General features: G+C 32.6%; 1 protein-coding gene across 11 annotated transcripts in view; it reads right to left on the bottom strand.

Annotated features, from left to right (window-relative positions):
- Window positions 1-23,762, bottom strand: part of LOC145276720 (prefoldin subunit 1-like) — a 97,003-nt gene that overhangs the window by 39,154 nt on the left and 34,087 nt on the right. For 9 of the 11 annotated variants that reach the window (XM_080127932.1, XM_080127928.1, XM_080127933.1 and 6 more), the window contains exons 2-4: window positions 14,754-14,875; window positions 2,712-2,878; window positions 904-988 (exon numbers count right to left, since the gene is read on the bottom strand). In XM_080127932.1, coding sequence (XP_079984058.1) covers window positions 904-988; window positions 2,712-2,878; window positions 14,754-14,816 — 315 coding nt within the window. In that variant the 5' untranslated portion in view covers window positions 14,817-14,875. Of the gene's footprint in view, window positions 1-903; window positions 989-2,711; window positions 2,879-11,150; window positions 11,303-14,753; window positions 14,876-23,762 lie in introns of those variants that run through there. The other 2 variants (XM_080127937.1, XM_080127938.1) reach the window with 2 other exon arrangements.

Raw genomic sequence — 23,762 nt, 5'->3', positions numbered from 1 at the left:
GGTGATCTTAGGGGTCAGATTTGGATGTTAAATTAGAATATCCTTCAATTGCAAACTCATCTAGAGAAATAGTCAGTGCAATGCCAGTTTCACTTAGGAAGAATAGGTCTGATTTAGCCTCCAGTAATTGGATTTCAACCTCTGGAAGGTTGGAACATAGACCTCTGATGTTGGATTAACTATAAAATAGGTTACATTCAGTATCTTGCATAAGTAATCGTGAACACTAAATTATATCGTCTGTAGGTCAAAATAATAAATATTTAAAATAAAAATTGTTATCGCCCCATCAACAAAGATTGTGTCTCTATAAGAATTTATAATAAGAAGCCAAACTAAGCATAAAGTGATGGCCCAGCTGCTGCTGTTGAATACTAAATAACTTAGCTTACTGTATATATGTGCCGATTTGACATATAGAATTTACATTGTCTTCTTTTCCATATTAATTGATGGTGGCCTAGGGATTGAATACCAAGCTGCAGAGTCAAAGGTGACTTTGCAACTGAGTTTGAAAATTTGACTGGTAGTAATTATCATTTTCTATGGTGAAGATTGTGTAATCATGAAACACTAGTGTCTGTAGGCAAAAATAATAAATATTTAAAATAAAAAATAATCTAATGATGTTATGGTGTGTGTGTGTGTGTGTATATATATATATATATATATATATATATATATATATATGAGAGAGAGAGTAAGAAAGAGGAAAGATATTTTTTTATAAATAAATATTAAGTTATTTATATTCCTACAGACACTTGTTTCATGCTTATGCAATCATCAGTGTAGGAAATGATAATTACTGCCAAAGAAAATATTTGAAGAATAGAAAAAAAAATGTTTGAATCAAATTTATGAAAATAAAATTGTGCTTTAAATAATCTTCTTTCTACTTACATTTATAGATTTGATTTTTTCATCTGATGTTTGAATCTTCTTTGTCAAATTCTTCCTCACTTCTGGAATTGGTTGAAGCATGAACCTAAAATAATAAGTACATATGCAAAACTGATGATGACTAATCAAATATTAAAAATATACAAGTGGGTACTTGTACAGTTTTATCAAGATATTAAAAATATGAAAATATTGAAATAAATTATATTGTACGTACACGTTATGGAATGAAGTTCTCTGAAAAACAAAATTTCACTTAATTTGATTAAGAAGTTTCTTTTTTTTACAGTGGGAAAAAAAATTTTTTTATGACAGCGAGCTGAAGGTAGCCATGTTTGAATTTTTAGACCACGAGAAAGGAAGGGGAGTGTCATGGGGAGATAACTCAGTCTAAAGCGCAAATACTCCCTCTCCATGTTAAATAAATGGTTCTCTTCCTTCCTCGTGGTCTAAAAAATCAAAACATGGCTACCTTTTGCTTGGTGTCATATATTGCTTATCCACCGTAAAAAAAATCTACTTGATTAAATTAAGTGAAATTTTTTTTCACAGAACTTCATTCCATAACGAGTACGTACAATATAACTTTTTTTTATATTTTTATTTTTTAATGTCTTGATTAAACTGTACAAGTACTCACAAATGAAATTGTTACTATACAAAATATGTATAAAATATTATAAAATTATGCTAAATATTTAAAAAAAAAAAAAATACTTATACAAATGAAAAGCAAAAGACTCAGTACAGAACTCAGTTATAGTCAGCTAACATACTTCCTAACTTCCAGGGTAGCACTACCGAAAGCGGTGACAAGGCAAATCAGATTCTTTGCTTTCTTCTCTCATGCCCATATCTTCCCTGTGCATGTATTCTTTTTTTATTATGTTTTTCTGATCTTTCCTTTTTTATTTAATAATCTTTAAAAAATGTTTTTTTTAGTCTTATTTTAATTATGTATATTTGCGTGCTTTTTTTAAAAAAAGAATTATTGAAAAAACTTTTTAAAACCTTTAAAAACTATTTTGGCAATATTATGTATTGGATACATTTTTTTATGATGTTTGAAATTCTGTTATTTTGATTTTAATAATTTCATTTGTTATTTTGATTTCAATAATTTTATTTTTATACTTTTATAAACATATATTTACAATATAAATTCAAATAAAAAAACTTTTATTTTTAAAATAAAAAAAAAAATATTTTTATAATTTCATAAACATTTTTTATAAAATTTCAAATAAACTTATTTTTTAATTTTGTTATTAAAATTGTAAACAAAGACTAATCATGTTTTTATTATCTGTATAATTTTTACTGTATATTTTTCAATAATGTCCTTTTATATTTCAATAAATCACTTCACGATAGAAATACTAGAGAAGAATAAAAGTGAATGAATGGATTTGCCTTGTTACTGCTTCCGGTAGCAGCTACGCCGGAAGTTAGCAAGTACATTAGCTGACTATAACCCAATATTCTCAATATTCTTACCATAAAAATAATTGTCAGCTAAATATTTTTCAAATCAATAAAAATGAATGTCATTTTTGGAAATGCATTTATTTAAAATTGTTCAGTTTTAGTTGAAAGGATGACAATCTAATTTGGAAACAATTCATTTTAAAATGGATAAAGTCGATATTGTTAACCATAATGACATCAGATTAATCACCGCCCACCATCTTTGCTGATTGGACGATATCATTTTTTAAAAATGTGTGTGAAAGGTGATAACGTATGTAGAAACATGAAATGCTTCAGTGTATGAATATAAGGATTAGAATGTTGGTTTTAATATTTACATTCGGCCAACTCCTTCGTAAGTCCTTGTGTCTTCTGGCAAGGTTGAGATTTCTTGATCTAAAAGTTTTGAATGCGTTATTTGATTTTTCAGCGTTTCAACTTGTGCGTCCGAGAACTTCAGTTGTTGCCGAGTTGTGATCATCTTTGTTTGGAGTTCTTGAAAAGCCTTTAAAAAATAAAATTTAAAAAAAAAATATACATCTTACAATAATAGAGATTTGGTGTCTGCCTTTAGCTGAAACTATGTTGCAATTTTCAAAAATATTACATCATATTTTCAAGTATTTTTGACATTTCAAAAAAATTATTATTGTCTTATCTATATTATATTTCTCTTAATCTACTTTTCTGTCCATTCCACTTTTTCTCAAATTACTGGACCGATCTGGCTGAAATTTTCTATGGACTTTTTCTATAACTTGCAGCACACTAAGTATTATGGTATCTGTTCAATGCACAATTAGAAATAAATAGGGATTAATATTTAATGCAAAAACCATATTCAACCATCAATTTGGCATAAAGCACCTGTTATAAGTCAATGGGCTATAACTTTTGCCGTTTATAACAGGCAAAAAGTCTAGTTTAATATTAATAATACTGTTACCATAAAGGGGAATTTTCATCAAGAGAGACCCATCATTACATTTATATATGCAAGTTGCATCAATTAGGTTTCAAGAACCCAAGAAAAAATAAATCTTTCACGATATTAAAAATTGGTAAATTGTGATGAAAAACCAAACAACTCTGTTTTGTTATCTGTTTGCAGATGCTATGTGCTTTGAAGTCAACCGATATAGACCCAAAGTCATCTCTTTCATCTTGCTTATTTTCTAGGACCCTTGAAACCTATTTGATCCTATGATAAATATTGCAAGCTCATAATACAAACATACAACTTGAGGTTTTAGCAGGAGCCTTGGCAATGTCTTTGAAGTATTTGTTTCAATTAAAGTTAATGGATCTGCAATATGAAATCTAACCAAACCCAATGAATGATTTTCTGAAAGCACTTCATTATGCAGCATAGATATTATCCTATGGACAAATTGGTTATGCTGATATGATTATGTGGAGCATTCGTCCTCCTGAATAAACTCTTTCAAAAGTATGGATGTCTTAAATTGCAGACAGATTGGCCAACTATGCAAGAGATTGAACAGGGATGTATAATATGGAATTTGGAGATAGTTGACCAGCTGAATCATGAGGACTGGAAGGTGAACTTGCAAAATATTAAAAACATCTGACCTATGGACAAGCGAAAAGTGAAATTAAATAAAGATAGAGAATAAATAAATATTTTAAAAATAAACTTTCATGTTAAGGGGTTAAGATATTTCTAGATAAAATTTTCTTATCAAATAGAAATATAAACAAAAGGAGTTTTTATCTTTCTCGAACTGTCCACATGCCAAAACCCATTTCAATTTAAATAATTTATGTGATTTAAATAGAAATTAATTATTCATTAATGAGTACTGAAAATTTGATTGATAATTCCCAGATTTTATAAAAGTTCCTATTTCCTAGGCTCCCACTGAGGGCAAAGTTAAACATAAGGTCAAGGGCATAGCCATGAAGGGTCAAGGGAAAGGTCCAAACTTTAGTAACAAAAATTTTACAAAATATGTTTCGTTCATTTTGTTTTAGTAAAGTTTCATTTTATTTCATCCGTGTTTTTATTATAATTAGAACAACCTAAAAATTGCAATTAATGTTCTTATAACGTGAAAATCAAAATATTTTGATTAATTTATGAAATTTTTTATAGCATTACTTTGTCAAATTACTCAACTTGATTAATAAATGCAATTTTTGGGTTACCCTAATCATAACTTTTCATATTTCATAGTTTTTGTTAAGCCTTGGTACCTTTTGCCACATTCAGGTTGTAATTAAATATTTACAGATGTACAAAGCAAAATAAAAAATGAATGAAACGATATGTAAAGTTTTCTTTAGCTTTCGTACCAAAAAAAGATAAAGAAAATAAATGAGTAAATATTTTAATTGAAATGAATCCAATCCTGCAAAATTCCACTATAGGTAGATCAACTTTGTGAAATAGCAGGCAAAATCGATTTGCAAGCAGTAAATAATTTCCCATTAGCTGGCAAATTATTTACGACAAGGCAAATGCCTGCTTGTCTATCTCTTGCTGCCCTACTGGCACTTTAAATTTGAGAAAAAAAATTTTAGTCAACTTTTCCAACAGGGAGCATGGAAAGCATGAGGTGAGTTATCCAGCTCTTGTAAAAAAGGGCATTATAAGACAAACATTTTTTTAATTCTCCAGTCGAGAAGATTTTCTCCCTCTTTGACAAAACTTATACTATACTCTGATCTCATTCTGAAGACCGAGAAAAAAGTCTATTTTTGTTATTTTGACGTTATCTGTGAGTATTATTTTCATTTTTGATTCCATTCATTTGTTTTGCTTTTTTATGCTATGCCATTTGCTTTTTTAAATTTTATTATTATGGTATTGTTTAGTGAATCATTAAATCAAATTGTTAAAACATTATAATTTGGTGAAGTTCAGGTTTTAATCTCGATGAAATTATTAAATATGAATAGCTTTCAAAACTTTCAAAAACTGTGTCAAAGATTTTTAAATGTTTTTTTTTTTTAACTTTTGTCATGAAAACACAAGAATTATGTCTTAAGATATTTTTTGTGAATACTTTGTTTTTATTTTTATATAATTGACAAAAAGACTATTTCTTTTCATTGAACTCAGTTCCAATTCCAGTTTTTAGTGATTACCATCTATCTAATGAAACAAGTTGTCATTTTGGAAATAAGTTGATAATACCAGCATACTTACTAAATAAAACGCTTTTTTTAATATTTGATACGTAATACTGAATTGATTTTGGTACATGTGCAGTTTACATATCATACTGAAATAATGTGGTAATTTTGTAAAATAACCAACAAAGCAAAGCAAGGGGTGAAAAAATAAATGTACAACAAATAAATGTTACCAAAGGCAAGCTAAGTTACTCTTCTATTAGGTGGACAGGAAAGTTTTGTAGAATTTTACATTTTTATTTCAAATGTATTTTCAAATAAGATTTTGTTATAATACCTTTACTTTATATATCATTTTAAAGAGCGTTTTTTGCTCTCTCTAATCGTTTAAATTACAATTGTTTCAAAACATTACGTCTTCTTTTGGAACTTTTAAAATACAAGCAAATTTGCACAGTTTTCTTATTTCAATTTAAGCTAGGCTGAAAAGCTGCTGAAACAACCTGTGATATCAATGAAAAGTTTGGCCCAGGAACCACTACTGAACGCACAGCACAATGGTGTTTTAAGAAACTTTGTGGCGGTGCTGAGAATTTTGAAGATGATGAGCATAGTGGTTGGCCATTGAATGTTGACAACAATCAAATCTTGGTCGAAACCAATCTACACACACTGTTTGAGAACTCGCTTCTGAATTAGATATAATATATACGACAATTTCCAACAACTTGAGAGAGATTGGAAAGACAAAAAACTTGATAAATGGGTGCCTCATGAATTGAACAACAATCAAAAGAAACGCTGTTATGAAGTGTCATCCTCTCTTCTTTTATGCAACAAGAACCACCCGTTTCCTAACCAGATTGTGACTTGCGATGAAAAGTGGGTTATTTATAACAATTGGCAATGCTCAGCTCAGTGGTTAGATGCTGAAGACAGAGTTGTACCAAAAAAAGGTAATGCTGACTGTTTGGTGGTCTGCGACTGGTCTCATCCATTAGAGCTTTTTAAATGCAGGCCAAACCATTACAGTGAAGAAGTACTGTCAAAAAATGGATGAAATTCATCAGAAACTTCGACAACACCCAGCATTAGTACACAGAAAAGGCCCAATTCTCCTCCACGACAATGCCCAACCACATGTTGCAAAACAGAGCCTGCAGAAGTTGAATAAATTGGGCTACGAAACTCTGCCTCATCCGCCATACTCTCCAGACCTCTCACCTATCAACTACCACCTTTTCAAGAATCTCAACAACTTTATGTATGAGAAAGATTTCAAAAACCTAAGCAATATCAAAAATGCCTTCAGCAACTTCATCGCCACCAGAATGCAAGATTTTTACATAACTGGCATAAATACACTTATTTTGAGTTGGCAAGTGTGTTAATTCTGATAGTGTTTATTTCAATCAATAAATCTTTGATTGAGCCAAGATATGTTCATCTGAATTTAAAAGTTAAAATCCACAAAACTTTCTTGTCAATCTGATACATACCTGGATAAATTTCTGTTTGAAATTATTTTTAGAGTGTTTTTTTTAACTTAAAAATGAAGGTAGCATAAAAGCTTAGAATAAAAATGAAAACATTTAGAAAGCCATTCTTAACATGGAGAGGGTTTTTTAAAAGAACTATTCTATACTTTCATCTAACAATTTAATAAACAAATGATACTGTAAATATCGAATTTAACTTGTAAACCCTATCTAAAATAATAGCATGATCCTCAAACTGCACAACTACCTTGATTTTAGCTTCAATACATTCAAGCATGTCATAATCTTAACAATATATATATTTTTTTGAGCTACTGTATATCGTCTTTCCGAAAAAAAAAATTCTGTCACCTGAAATTCACGTTTACCATGCAATATTTTTCATTTTCCATTTAAAAAATCTGAGTTTAATATTGTGTGGTTGCATATTATACAGAGCCCATATCGGCAACCATACATAGGTTCATAAGAGTAGTGGTTGATGGGCAGAAATCAGAAGCTCACAGTATTAATGCTGGAGTCCCTCAGGGGTCCATCCTGGGCCCAACTCTCTTCTTGATCTACATCAATGATTTTCCAAATCATAAATTAAGATCATTCGTAGACATTTATGCTGACGACACTACCATCTATGGCAACCAAAGGCCGTAAACGACCATGTTCTCTTTCCTCTTATCTTGATCATGTGGTGCAATGGGGAAAGAGGTGGCTGGTTAATTTTAATGCATCTAAAACCAAGCTTCTATCTTTACATCATCAACGCTCTGATCCTCATCTGGCATCAATTGAAATGGTTGGCTCTCGTCTTGGGGAGGCTCCATGTTTTGACAAGCTTCTAAGTCTGACCTTTACTTCTGATCCGAGATGGAAGATGTACATCAAATCCGTTGCCAAGGCTGCTGGGAAAATAGTGGGATCGTTCTACGCTCCCATAGATATCTCACTGCTGATGCAATATAAGAGCCAAGTACATCCAAGGATGGAGTATTGTTGCCACATTTGGGTAGGAGCTGTTAGAAACAGCTTATCCTGCCTTAACAGAGTTCAAAATAAACTTTGTAGCCTAGTGGGGATGCCCTTTTCTCTTCCCTGTAATCTCTTTGCCACAGAAGAGACGTTGCGAGCATGTCTCTGCATTATTGTTATTTTCATGACAAATTCTCATCCAAGCTCCAATCTATGATCCCTCCTGGCCTGACTTTCATGAGAAACATTCGTCTAGCTGAAATCAGTATAAATAATTTCCCCTACTCTTTATCTGTGCCTAAACTGAAACATAGATTCCATGAATAAAGCTTCTTTCTTAGAACTGCACACCCATGGAACTGTGTTTCATTTTCCTGCTTTCCAACTGACTACAATATGGTCATCTTCAAGTTCAACATGAACAAGTTCTTGATGAATCACCCCCCCCCTTAAGTAATCCAATTTACTCTTCCCACTAGTAACGATTACATTTTCGGGTTCCCCTTGACTACCATATACTCATTAACCCTTATCCTCGAGTGACCTCCGGGCCTTGATAAGTAGTGATTCATTTGTAAAAAAATAAAAAAATCATGGGGACTAAATTCGGTGTTTGTTGAGATAGTCAACAGATCGATTTTTTTTTAATATGCCGTTTTGAGCAAAAATAATATGTACTTGTCATGTTGAAAATATTAATATATCCAAAAATTCATCGCATAGAAAGTTATTTATAATTAAAAGTAATTTTTACAGAAAATTGCATTTTTATTAGATGTTTTAAAGGAGACGGTGAAGAGTTCACACACAAGGGAAATAACTCGCAATGCAGATTGTAGTTAATATTTTAATGAACGACTAACATTTTAGTTTACAGCAATAGACTTTATTTACTAGAAATATAACAGTTGTCGATGAATTTTCGTAATTTTTTTGATATATTACTATTTCTGGAATGACAATTAAGTACATAATATTGTTTTGCTTAAAACGACATATTTAAAAAGTGATCCATCAACAAGTACCCTAATTTATATAAGCACAGATTTTTTTTTTAATAGACATTAGAATTGATAATGAATGATTGTATCGGAGGAAGGGAATTTAAGAAAAAAAGGGTCAATGTCAAAATTCTTTCCAACTCCAAAAAACCTTTACAATGACAACTTTTACGGATTTTCGGGGTGCTTAAAACGAATATAACATTTAAAAGTGGTGGCAAAGATATATGAAAAAATTACTTTTTCAAAGTGGGGATCACTTCTCTTTATAAATTTAACGTAAAATGAATACTCACTTTCTGGTCACCTAGTGATATTTTTGTTTGTTTTTTGGTCTGCCTGAAAGCATTTTTTTTTTTTTGATAAATATTTTTCTTATTTGCCACCTTAACAATCACCTTTAAAATGACGACTTTTCTAGATTTTCGGGTATAATGAAAACGAATATCGCATTTAAATTTGCCACAAACAAGTAGTTTTCTGAATATTATGTTATCAGTGGTGGCCACTTCTGTACGCGCAAGCCCGCATTTTTTTTTTTTTTTTTTTTTTTGCACATGTAGAAATGGCCACCACTGATAATATAAGAAATTACATTGCTTCATATCCGGAAAACTACTTGTTTGCGGTAAGTTTAAAACAAAAAAAAAAAAGTCGGTGCTCATTTACGTCAAATTTATATAGAAAAAGTAATTTCTTCGTATCATGAAAACTATTTCTCTGCGCCACTTTTAAATGTTATATTCATTTTCAGCACCTCCGGAAACCCTATAAAGTCGTCATTGTAAAGAATCTTGACGTTTACCAAAAAAAGTTGCAATTCATAGCAAATGAAACGTAATGACTCAACTCAGATAAAGATGACAGCATCATCATCGTCATCATCATCTCTCTCTCCTTTCACTAAAAATAAATCAGTAGATTACATTGTTCATTTAATCATATGTATATGGAATTTCTACCAAACTCATTTTAATATTAAAATGCAACACTTAAAAGTATGGTCAGCGTTTTATATATACATAAACACCGAAAATTCACCGCTCAGACTCGTTACGTACGGTTTCAGCGTCCCAAATTCTCTATTCAAAAAGATGTCATTCTTTTACGATTACTCGATTCGTAGTTTTTAAATGTAATTGCAATTTAAAATTTACTGACAAAGCAAATACTTTCGTACTTGTCCAGTTAACGGACCAGGTTGAAATAATAACGTGATTATTTAAAAACCTATTCTTAACATGGGGAAGATGTCTTCTTTTTTGTTTTTTAATCTGTACTTTTACCTAACAATTTAGCAAACAAAAGAAAATTTGGTATTTTTTTTTTTACGACGTGCCCCAGCGTAGTATAAACACGTCCAACCACCCCATGTTAAGAACGGCTTTCGGAATACCCCTCCCCATGTTAAGAACGGCTTTCGAGTTTGGGGACATTTATTCCAAAAGCCGTTCTTAACATGGGGAGGTTGGGGTGTTTATACTATGTTGGGGCACGTCGTGAAAATTTATCTACTTTAAAAATACTGTCTAAAAAAAAAAAAAAAAAAAAAGGATCCGTACTGCAGTGCAGTACGGATCCTTTTTTAGTAGTACTGCAGTGCAGTTGCAGTACTGCACAAAGTTCGAAAATTTTATTTACTACCGATTCTTTTTAATATAATACGATTTTCTTTGAATACCCCCTCATAAATATATAATTTTATGGACTCGGTCGTTTCTAATCGGACATTTTTAAGGGTTAGCAACTGTTCTCATAGTACTCGAAAAACCCTTAAAACCATCCCCAAACCCCCAATTGTGGATGGGAGTGATTCTATAATATATAAATTTTACCATAATGTTGGGGTTACTTAGGAGTTAAATCTTTTTTAATTCTCCAAACAAAACACGAATTATAAATTAAATAATATTTTTACTTTTGTTTTCGGATTCAGTTTACTATCTTCTGTTCTACAAGATAACATGTGTTGTTACTATATCTTAAAACCAGAAACTCGAATAATCAAAGGATTTGGGGACGCTGTGAAAACCTATATAATTCGTACAATTGCATGGACCAAAAAAGCATTAGGTTTTTGTTTTTTTAGTGATCTTTCGCTAGAGATAAATACAATCCATTTTCCAGCAAGTGAATTGAAAAGTGTTATTTTAGCTTTGTTTTTATAAGTAAAAATAGCTATTATTAAAAAGAATTAAACGTCGAAACTAACCTTTTTCAGCTCCTGATCGACGGGTATGCCTTGCACGGCCATTTTGACGAACAGTAAAGAAGGGAGATAACTCAACTCTCATAATTATCAAATTGAGACAAAAAAGTAAAAAATAAAATAAAATTATTTTCTTGGGTGTTGGTTGCGCTTTACGGCCGTTCGACCATCGTTGGGCCATTTAATACCGAAACCATACAAGTGTTTTTGTGTGCGATTGGTTCGTCGATTAATTTATTTTGGAAACGACGGTTTTTAATTGACCTAGAGATAGGGAGGGGGGTATTTAGTTCTTTCCCACTGCAATAACTGTGACACCGAGGTCGGAAAGTGGGATTGAAAAGTCAGCGTTCCCAAAGAAGGGCACTGATCTGTAAAAAGTGCTTGGGCAGCCCTGTCGACATTTCTCGGTAAGGGCGCCTCAGGCAGGTAGCAATAAACTAACCCTTTCTCCAAGAAAAAAAGGCAAAGCCTAGAAGGGTGGTCCTCCTAGAAGTGCTTCTGAACCAGCATTACACCGCAGTGAACAGAGACCAGGCCATTACAGAAATGCTCTAATCTCTGTTGATTTTGGGGGCCAAGGATAAAACTCCCTAGCCGGGCTATAGATGGGGCCCTGACCGATATTATCACTCCAGTTCAGAGCTGATCAGGTTGTAGTGGTAATTAAGGGGTACCTTTACAATCTTTAAAGCTTCAAAATTGGATCCACTCAACCCCACCCCAGAGTTCAAGCTACTTTTGATGTGTCTTTTTTTCACTCCTTTAGAACGGGTTAGTTTAGGTGCCTTTACTGGAGAATACCGATGGGGCTGTGCAGGCATTTTTTAGACCGGTTGCACTCTATGTTGACCCTCTACACCATGGGTTCCAACCTGAGGTGCTCGCACTCCCTGGGGGTGCGAGATGCTATTTTAGAGGGTGTCAGAAAAGTTTAGATAGAAAATAGGCTATTGTTACTCTTTTGTGTTTCTGTTTCCTTTTTCAATGTACTTACTTCTTGCTTTCATTTCAGTGTTAAGCATTGTTATTAAATTCACATTATAAACATGGCTGAATAGATTTTATTCAACCACTGCTCTACACGCTAAGGTCTACATATACACTTGGCTACGGTCAATTTCGTCAGTTGATGTCAGCTCAACTCAATCTCCAAAAGTTCTCCAGACCTGGCCCAAGCTACGACCTGACTTCCACTGTATCCAGCTCACAACTGACGTCAATTGGACGCTGTCTTAAACTTAACTGTTATAAAATGTCACAAACACTAGATTCTTCAAACTGCTTACAACTGTCATAAAGCTCCTTGTCAATCTTAAAATTAACTAAATATATCTACCTTTCATTTCTGTCACCTGTCATCTGTCACACGAGTAAAATCCCACCTCAACTTTCTGCAGGAGTGAGCTGGAGTCACTGAAGTTGCTGCAGCAGTAAGCTGGAGTTGCTGGAAGCTACTGGAGTAAGCTGAGGCCGCTGGAGTCACTAGAGGCTGTAAGAGTAAGCTAGAATCGCTGGAAACTGCAGGAACTGGAGTGGCAGTCTGTAAGGGGGGGGGGTCAAAAAGTTAGGCAGCAGTAGACAGAAAAATGTGTATTGTACACAGGTAGTTTGTTGTTCACATTAATAGTGTGTTGAGTAGCCCTGAAAAGGCTGTTTGAGTACTGCTGCCCCTGGTTCCCACAGTGACTGGGCCCACTGACTTAATGAGTGTCAAGTCGGGATGGGAGTGCTCCTAGCTTCTGAGCTAAACTTAAGGATTTACTGTGAAAGTCACTAACTTTATAGAAAGTTGTTCATGCCACATGCTCCATGGCCAGTGATGATATTGCTAAACAACGAATAACTATCATTAATTTTAGATTTAATTTCTTACTGGCGAAAATATATATGGTGTTTATTACCAGTATTTGTTTAAATCTCTGTCAAAAATAAAAAGTCTGTTATTTTGTTTTGTTGTGAAAAGTTGAGTTTTGTGTTATTCTTTGTTGGTTGAAAAAAGTTGTGGCTACTTATAGCACACATGGTCATGACATATTTCTTGGAGTGTCAAATTTCAGCCGATGGTGTGTTTTTATTTACAAACATGGGAGTAGTTATCTGGCACACTGCGACACTATGGTGACCCTTTTTGTTCTAGTGATGGGATATATATTTAGATATTTTCCCTGTTTCCGATACAATTACAGATTCAGTTCTAAATTCCCAATTCTAATACAGTTGCTAATTGTGATACCGATTCTAAAATCACCAGATCACCTCAAAAGTATAATTTAATTTTTTTCTTGGTGGTGGTAGCAGAAAGTCCTCATCAACTTTTAATTATAGATATAATTTTCTTTTTAATGCTTTCCCTTCAAGTATGGTATCCAAGATTTTGATAGACTAATTGTGAGATTTTCATCGATATTTTTCACTTGTGCTATTTTTTATTATTTATTCATTTGTGCCATTTTTACTCGGTCAATTTTTCTAATGCCATTTTTACATATATCTATATATTTTGGTTTTACTGGTAATTTAAAATTAATAAATATTTCTTATTTTATCATTAGTAATAGCAACAGAAAATTAAATTTAAAAAAATAAAAGAATCGTTTGTGGAATTGGAAATTAAGTTTAAATTAATCTGATTCCGGTACCAATTCTGATACTCCCAAAAATTTTGATTTTTCAAATTCCTGATTCCAATCCTAATTAATCGTCCAATACTATCTTCTTTATCTAAAACAAGCCCAGTCAGCTGAATACATATGCAGCAACCCTAGTCAACAGGTGATTGACTTTTTTTGTATAATAAAGTCGGAGTAAGACATTTGAAGAGGACACTCTTGCAGGAGATTTACTGGACTGCTAACATCTAATTTGATTGTCTCTCTAGTTTTCTCAGTAAATGGCAGTAGTCTCCAACTCACCAAAGCCTCACCAAGCATATACTAGATCATGCTGTATTTGGCTAAGATCAATGTATAAAAAAAATCGATTTGGGAATTTTAAGTAGGACGACCCCCTAGAGTGAATGTGGTATTATGGTGACTGGATTCTAGCTAGAAATAGCATAAACATCCGTTGAGTAAAATGACAAGGATGACCACAGACACCCTCCACTGCCCATACTTTTAAATGGTCTTGTACCTAATTCATTGTTATAAATTTTCTGTTATAAGTTATAAATAAGATCATTGTTATAAATTTTCTGAAATAAATAAATTTTTCATAGTCTGTTTGGGTTGATCTGAAGAGACAATCCTCTCAGGCATAACTTCTAGAAGGATGATTTATTGCTGGGGGTGGAAGTGTTATTGCTGATTGCCATAGGATCAATCATGCCAAATGTTGCCCCAGTTCAGAATGTCCCCTTTTTGGTGGAACAGAATTCTCATCATGAACCGACATTTTCAACCAGAGACAAAGAGAAATAAAATTTCTTAAGCAAACATATTTTTTTATAATAACAAATAAGAAATTCAAAACAATGCAACAATAGATTTTATTTATTATTTTCTGAAAAAAAAATCAAGTTTTACTAATTTTTGTAAAAGATATTTTTATAAAGCTTATGATTGTCACATAAAGCTTATGATTGTTACATAAAGCTGCACCTACCTTAAGTCCTTGTTTTGTTAGGACAATAGTCCCAGTAGATGGTCTCTGATCCTTGTGTCCCATCAGGTTAGGTAATTCCTGATTGACTCTCAAATATCCAAGATTTTTATAAAGTTCCTAAACTACAAAAAAAAAAAAAAGAAAAAGAAAAAATAATATTGTAATTTTGTAACATCCAGCAAAGTACTCAAAGAAACTCAAAGAAACACAATAAGCATCCTCTTTGAGATAGATATTGATTCTGAGATAAATGTTCTGCTGTGAGAAAGCTAATGAGTTTGACGATTTTACAGAAACAGTTTTTTTGTTGTTTTTTTTTTCATGGTTGAAAATGTTGAGAGATCTGCTGTAACCAGTAACTTCGCAAAATGCAAATACATTTTTCAAGCAAATATATGAATCTGCTCTGTTAATTCAAAGAGCCCACTCAAAATATCCAACCTTGGTACAGTTAAACCAAACCAAAATGGTAACCAAAACTAATTTGATATTGTCGGGTTCTATATATTACAGCGCCAAAACAAATATTACATATTCGTTCTGGCATAGAGGGTTGTATATTTTTCTCAAAGATATCGTTTTTCTTAAATTTTCGTTTACAAAACTTTGGTGGCACTGTTTTACAATTTGTCACTGCGCAGAGGGAGACAACTCGTTTACTAAAAGATTCGTTCATTTTTTTATCTCACAATTTAGGACGCGATATTTTTTTTTTAAATAAAAACATTAAAAAAAAGAAAACTGCAAAAAATTTTTTTAATGTAACAAAGTTGATAACATTAACAATACAAAATGTTGTCTTTATGCGACTTTTAAAAGAAAACCAACAAACAAATATTTTCATTAGATGATGAAAACATTTAAAAAAGAAGTTTGGCAACTTTTTTTTCTTAGTTAAAAAGTAAATGTTATGGTAACATTATTATGAAATTAGACTTTAACCTTTAAAAAATACCAAGAATGAAACTCTTTAATAAAACAAGAATGAAACTGCAACGGCTTTTAAAAAATTTTTTTTTACTGTAACAAAACTTATAATATTAATAATACCAACATCTAGTTTTTAACATAACAAAAAAAAAAAAAAAATGAAAATGCGACAATAGTTGTAAGCTGTGGCAACTTTTTTCCTACAGTTTTTACGACTTAATAAGAGATTAAATGTGACGATAGGAATTTTTTTTTTTTTTTTCAAACAAATTTTTTTAATAAAACAAAGATGAAAAATCTGAAAAAAGGCTACAGCGGCTTTTTTTTTTTTTTTTTTTTTACTGAACAAAACTTATAACATTAATAATACCAACATCTATTTTTTAACATAAATAATAAATCGCAGTTTTCGTTTAATAAAAATTACAATAATTCTACAACTATCGTCGTACATTAAAATAAATTTGTCACAGCTTTCATTGTTTTAATGTTTTGTATTTTTAAAAATAAATGTCATGTCCTAAATTATGAGATGAAAAAGATGACGACTTTCTTAGTAAACGAGAATTGTCTCCCTCTGCACAGTGACAAATTATAAAACAGTGGCATATATATATATATATATATATATATATATATATATATATATATATATATACACACACCACATTCATATTAATCAACCAAGATCAGGGACTACACCATAAGATTATTGTGTTAATTCTTCTGGTTGATAAAAATTATCGACTCCTGCAAATTTCCCTTATTATGTGGTTTCATGCATTGCCTGGAACGATTTAAAAAAACACACAAATACCGAAAAATATTTATGATGTACATCGCGGAGCAAAGATGCCATATTCTAAAAAGTTCCTTTTTAGTATAGATTTGAAAAATGCTGGAATTATTATGAACAGATACCCATCTTTGTTTATTTCTTTTTAAAGATGTCCAATTTTGAGCAAAGTTGTGATACCTCATGCGTGTGCTACCCCACTTGGCAACAAACATCAACCCTTAATGTTGTTTCCATAGTCATAGTCTTCTTTATCTTCTTTTCTAGCCATGTCTTTGTTTCTCACATTGGCAGTTGCCGAGAGGAGAGGCTTCATGTTTTACTTGGAGCAATTTCCATAAAAAGAAAGAACTCTTACTAATAACAGATTTATTAAAGTAACATGAATGAGAGAGTTGAATATAACAATCAGTTCGGTTTTTTAATACAGTGCCTCGCAAAAGTATTGGATACATTACATTTTTCTTCATAACTTTAATTAAGGTTCAAGATTTTACCTAAAATTGGGTCAATATATTCCTATTACTATTCTAACTAATATTTGGGGTAGTAATTACAAAATTAAAGTTTAGAAAGTTTATATTAAAGGAAAAATATAAATTAACTAATGCAAACGTATTGGATACATTGATTTAATATTTGGTTGCATAGCTTTTATTGCGTTAAACAGCTTCCAATCGCTTTCTAGAATTGCACACGTGTTTTTGCAAAGATATGCAGGTATTTTGCGCCATTCTTCTTTGCAGAACTGTTCTAGTTGTTGAATATTTTGTGGATTCCTTTCGTGAACATTGATCTTCAATATTTTCCACAAATTTTCAATTGGGTTGAGGTCTGGAGACTGACTGGGTCAAATAAGAACGTCAATTCCGTTATTTCTAAGTCATTCTTTGGTTAGTTTGGCAGTATGCTTTGGATCATTGTCCTGCTGAAACACGAAATTGTTATTATGTTCCAAAAAATCAGCAGATTTCTGGAGTTTTTTCTCCAAAATCTCCCTGTACATACGTCCATTCATTCTACCATTGATTATTTCTAGTTCACCAGTAGCTTTGGATGAAAAACACCCCCTTACTATAATCGAACCACCACCAAACTTTACCGTAGGAATGGTATTCTTTTTGTCATAGGCGATGCCATTTTTATGCCATACATGTGTTGCTGTGTTTCTTCCAAAGATTTTGATTTTCGTTTCGTCTGACCAAATTACCTTGTTCCAAAATTCTTGGGGTTGTTCCCCATATGTTTCAACATAATTCAAATGAGATCTAACATGTTTAAGCTTCAATAATGGAACTTTTTTTGGGGACCTTGATACAAAACCTGCACGATTTAGAACTCTACTGATTGTATTCTTGCTCACATTAATCCCAGCTTCTCTGAGGTCGGTGTGAATTTCACCACGAGTAAGAAAAGTTGTTTTTTTTGTACCTTTCTGCTTACACACCTTGATTTTTTTTTGTTTAATTTCCTTGGCCGGCCACATCTTGGAAGATTTGCAACAGCTTCACCAGGGTTTTTAAACTTTCTAATAACGTTTTCAACTGTACTAAGTGGTAGATTAAGTTCCCTTGATATTATTCGATACCCTTTTCCTTCTTTGTGCTTATCAATGATTTTTTGACGAATGTCTATTGACAACTCTTTAGTTTTAGGCATTTTTCTAAATTGACTTGACTTTGAAGGAGTGAGCCCAAACTGGAAGAATTTTATAAAATTATTTTTATATAAAGCTCTCTGATTGGTCAGTGATAACTCGTTTGCATTATTGCAACACGCTAAGCAAAAGTTATTTAAATTTATTTCAGAAAATTTTTTTTTTAAAGTGTATCCAATACTTTTGTACGAGCCTTTTTAAAGTCTCACACAAAACACACATTCATATTTCAAGCTGTCATATACATACGCGCACACAAACATATGCGCCCACGTCCACACATGTACACATATTCACATTCGCGTACATACACTCACATTCACGTATATATACACACACGCTTACGTATACACATGTACTCACACACGCACACATGGATGACGTCACTTCCGCTTTCTAAGGAAATACACATGCGCAAAAGACACTCTGGAAACGAGTATAAAACAAGGAGACAAGCTGTTTCTAATCCTTTTAGGACTAGCTCTCGACTAGAGAGGTTGGGCTAACCAACCGCCTCCCCTTCGGGAGGCGCACGCTCGCGCGCGTCAACACCCCTGCGACTATGTATGGGGCACGAGTTAACAAACTGTATGTATACATTCTTACTCTTTCTCTCTCTATCTACTACTGTTCCCTGAGAACACCTTCGCGTAGCTGACTACTAACGGATGTCAACTCTCCTATCCACTCTTTTGTCTACACGCTGGATTCTTATTTCCACTACAACACTCACTTCAATTCCCACGCGCGAACAAACGATAGTGACCCGAACTTGAGATGAACACATATTTCCTATTCCTTCTACAATACCAGTCCCGCAACGAACATTGGTTACATACGCGCAGACATGTTATAACTAAAACGTTCATTTCTTTCAACAGCAAATAAACGACGTTTATCTTATCCATAAATTGAGTCTTTGTTTCCTTCAATTCAATGTCATTCGTTTCATTATTCTTTTGTAACGGGATTGGGGTATTTATATATCCTGGTCTTCTACACTTTTGCGTTTGGTAATTCATATTTTTCCTTAAATATAAACTTTCTAAACTTTGATTTTGTAATTACTACTCCAAATATAATTTAGAATAGTAATAGGAATATACTGACCAAATTTTAGGTAAAGTCTTGAACCCTAATTAAAGTTATGAAGAAAAATGTAATGCATCCAATACTTTTGCGTGGCATTGTATTAGTGACAGTAGAATCAGAAAAACGAAATGTTTTTTCCATTCAAGGTATTTAATAAATTAAGGGAAATAACTCTATGAATAATTTTGTTCTTATTTAGAATTCGACTTAATGAAAAAAAAAAATCAACAAAAATACAAAAAATATTTATGATCTAACGTATTCGTCATGGAGCAAAAAAGTCATATTCCCAAAATTACGTAAATTGATCAAGTTTTTTTTTAAACTAAGGAAATCAAAATTATGATTATTATTTTGAATACAAACAAAATCTCAGTAATCGAATTGAAATGAATTTTTATATTCTTATCTCTTGTATAAAACTGTTCTGATATTCATTTTCTTCTTTCACTATAGCATAATTTATATTTTCAATTTATATTAATTTTTGCTGTGGTTCTTGGCAATATGTAAGGATGCTATTGCCATGCTAACAAAGCCAGGGACCACACCATAGGTTCTTTCATGTCTAGTTTTAAATAATTAAAAGTAAATATTTAAAAACAAAATAAGTTTGTATTATTATTCACTGGACTACTGTTCTCATCTTGAGTGTGATTTTCACAACGCTTCGGTCGATGTGAAAATCATACTCAAGATGAGAACAGTAGTCCAATAATTAATAATCCAAATAACCAATCCTCATCTCAAAAATTTAGAAATGTCAAAAATTCTGTTGTTTTCAAACAAATAAAATCGATTTTCTCAAGTATTTTTGGGAGAGGAGGTATAGGTTGCTGCCTCTTTTTTTTTCTTTCTGCTTTTCTTTCTTTTCTTTTCTTTCTTTCTTTTTTTTCTTTCTTTCTTTTTACTAATTTTTACACCAAAGAAAGCTTATTGCCACTTAAACATAAAGGGCTACTATTTGGGATCTTGTCTAGCAGAGAACTGTGTGGAGTTGAGCAGCAAGATGTCTGTTCACATTATGTTTAAACTTCTGCATGTTAGCACAGTCAGGGAAGCAGGAAACAGGTAGAGAATTCCAAAGTTCAGCAATCCAAGGGAAGAAACTATTAGAGTAGAAAGCTTCCCAGCATGTGGGTAACTCAACAGTATGTTCTAATTCATGTTGCCTTTGAATGTTAGGCTGAGGAGTTTGAAAGATGGCCTCCCAGGTAGGATGTTATTTGTCATGGTAATCGTTGGTTGAGAAGGTTCCTTTGTAGTTGTTAAAGGAAAGGAGCTTTAGTAGCATTAAATCTTATCATCCACTTAGGACCCCATTCCACTACCGAGTGAAGGTTGTTTTCTAGGGTTTCTGCCGTTGTCTTGGATATGTGTATATTCAGTTTAACCTCATGTCTATTGTAATGTCATCAGCAAATATACCCATCTGAGAGACAATTTTATCAGAACGGTCATGAGGCAATAATTAAGCTGGTCAGTTCTTTCATTAAATTCTTGAATACTAGAACAACAGAGGCAATTTTTCAATCATGGAATCAAGACTCAGCTAAATATTTGTTGAAGAGTTTGGAAAAGACAAGGAGTAGCTCAGTGGAGTATTTCTTAATTAATTTGGTGGGGATTAGATCAGACTGACATGTCTTAGAGATGTCTAGATTTTTTTATGATATCACGGACATGAGAAGGGGTGATTTTAAATCTATGAGTGTGGTTTCTGTCCACTAATGAAAATTTGGGAGAGAGTGGTTTGAGGAGTCTAAGGTGGAGTTGGAGGTAAACCACTGGAGAAGTAATCAGCTTTCTGTTGTCTTACTTTAATTTACAGAATGAAACCCCCAATAGTTAAGCAACAGGTGACCACCGTTTTCTGTGTGTTGTAAAGAGACCTAAAACAACAGAGGAAAAGTAAAATAATAAAAACTTTTAAATAATTTTAGCACATTAAAAGTAGTAGTTTGATATAAACATTTGTTTTTTTTGTTTGTTTGTTTTTCCTTTTTTTCTTTACGACTGACTGACTGTTAACTATTCTGCAATTTTGCTATTTACTTTCTCATATAATTTTTATTGGGGTGCGGTTAGTTAAATAATGGTTAAACCCCCGTTGTTGTGTTATTTATTTTTCTTCAGTTTTTTTACTAGCAAGGAGACTCAACGTTGAAAGATGATGAATGAATGTTTCATATTCCCATATTTTTATTGCTATCAAAATCAATGAAATTGCCCATTTTTCAATCAAATCGATTGATTTCCTGCTCTAATTGGGAACCTATCGCGACACACCTGAAGGAAGCTTCACATTGACATAATCTACAATAAATTGTATTTTACATTACACTGTAGAGAACCTACTGCTAATTTGATAAAGTTATTGAATTAAAGTATAAAATGCAAGTCAAGTCTCATGCTTCAGTTGTGCTCTAAACAGAAGCATTCATTTCGAATACACCCCTGTCATATAAAAGAATCTACTGTTGATTTTATATGCTGGGTCTTTTCAGCTTTCGTGGTAATAAAACTTCTCACATGCACTTATGATGTCAGTCTGTTTAAGGTGTTAACCTTGGTTAAAACCACCTGTTCTTTCTTTCATTGGATTATTTCGATTATCAATACTTATCAAAGACATTCTGATAAAAAAAAAAAAACTATCTAAGAACACTACCAGATTCATAAAGTACATTTGTGTGAAATTTTATAAAAAAAACAACTGCTTTTGAGCCCATAAGGAAAGAACTCACACATCGTTCCTTTTATATAATAGTAGATCATTATTCGTTGTGTTATTTATTTTAAATAAATCATTGTATTTTATGAATTATCTTCGTTGAAAAAAATGCATATATAATACAAATTGGAGCATCAGGTTTGCATGTAAATTTTTTGTAAAAGGATAGGGTAATATTGGAGAATAACTAACTATACTCTTCAGTTATGAAGTCTGAAAAGTGGAACAATGCGGTGACTGAACGATTATCGTCCCTGTTCATAACGGTTCCGATTTGTTTTCTTTTCAGTACTGACTTTAAATATAATGTTTGCGTTTATTTACATCTATTTATTTTACGTCTATTTTTCAAATAAATATAATAGATAATTTTACTGTTTTATTATTGTTTTCTTTTTCAATATTGCAAATATATATTATTGTCTTATTATAATTTTATTATTGTTTTTTTCTAATAAGTATGTTTATTTTCACAGAGTTTATAAAAGATATTGCAGTTAGATAATTAAATTTTTTTACATAGGCATTACCACTTATCAAGGCCCAGAGACCACTCGAGGATAAGGGTTAAGAGTGTACAGTAGTAAAATTGGACAATATAGTAATCGATAGTAATGGAAATTCGGTAAATTTGTTAACTCATATGGAACGGCTCATCAAGAACTTGTTTACGTTGGACTTGAAGACAACCATAGTAGTCAGTTGGAAAGCAGAAAACGGAAGACAATTCCACAGGCATGCAGTTCTAAGAAAGAAGCTTTGTTCATGGAATGTACGTTTAGGTTTAGGCACAGATAAAGAGTGGGGGGGAATTATTGATAGTGTTTTCAACTAGACGAGTGTTTCTTGTGCAAGTTTGGCGAGGAGGGACCATAGACTGAAGTCCAGTCGAGCACTTGCCATGAAAATAACGATAAAGCAGAGACAAACTCGCAACATCTCTTCTGTGAGATAGAGGTTGCAGGGAAGAGAAAAGGACATCTCCTACAAGGCTACGAAGTCTATTTTGAACTCTATCAAGGCAAGACAAGTCCTTTCTAGCAGCTCCTGCCCAGATGTACCAACGGTACTCCATCCTTGGACCTACCTGGCTCTTATATAGATAGAGAATTGCATCAGCAGTGAGATATCTACTGGATCGATAGAAGGATCCGACCATTTTTCCAGCGGCCTTGGCAACAGATTTGATGTACGTGTTCCATTTAAGATCAGGAGTAAAGGTACAACCCAAAAGCTTGTCAAACATGAGGCCTCCCCAAGACGAGAGCTATTTATTTCAATTGATGTCAATTGATGCCATATGGGGATCAGAACGTTGATGATGTAAAGATAGAAGCTTGGTTTTAGATGCATTAAAAGTAACCAGCCACTCCTTTCCCCATTGTACCACAAGCTCAAGATCAGAGGAGAGAGAATTGGAGAGAACTTAGTCATTTACGGTCTTAGATGTGCTACCATAGATGGTAGTGTCATCAGCATAAATGTCTACAAATGATGAAAAGGATGTGATTTGGAAGATCATTAATGCAGATCAGGAAAAGAGTTGGGCCCAGGATGGAACCCTGAGGGACTCCAGCATCTATACTGTGAGCTTCTGATTTTTGCCCATCAACTACTACTCTTATGAACCTATCAGAGAGAAATAATTTAATAATTGAGAAGATATTTCCAGCTATACCATAAGTGGAGATCTTGTGAAGTAAACCTTTATGGTATACCCTATCAAAGGCCTTTGATATGTCAAGAGCCCTAGTATGGTTGCCTCCATCGAGAGATTCGCTAATCCTATGAGATATAACT

The sequence above is a fragment of the Euprymna scolopes genome, chromosome 5 (assembly GCF_053919585.1).
Source record: "Euprymna scolopes isolate OS-2025 chromosome 5, ASM5391958v1, whole genome shotgun sequence".
Classification (NCBI taxonomy): domain Eukaryota; kingdom Metazoa; phylum Mollusca; class Cephalopoda; order Sepiida; family Sepiolidae; genus Euprymna; species Euprymna scolopes.
This window is presented reverse-complemented; position numbering and strand designations above follow the sequence as displayed.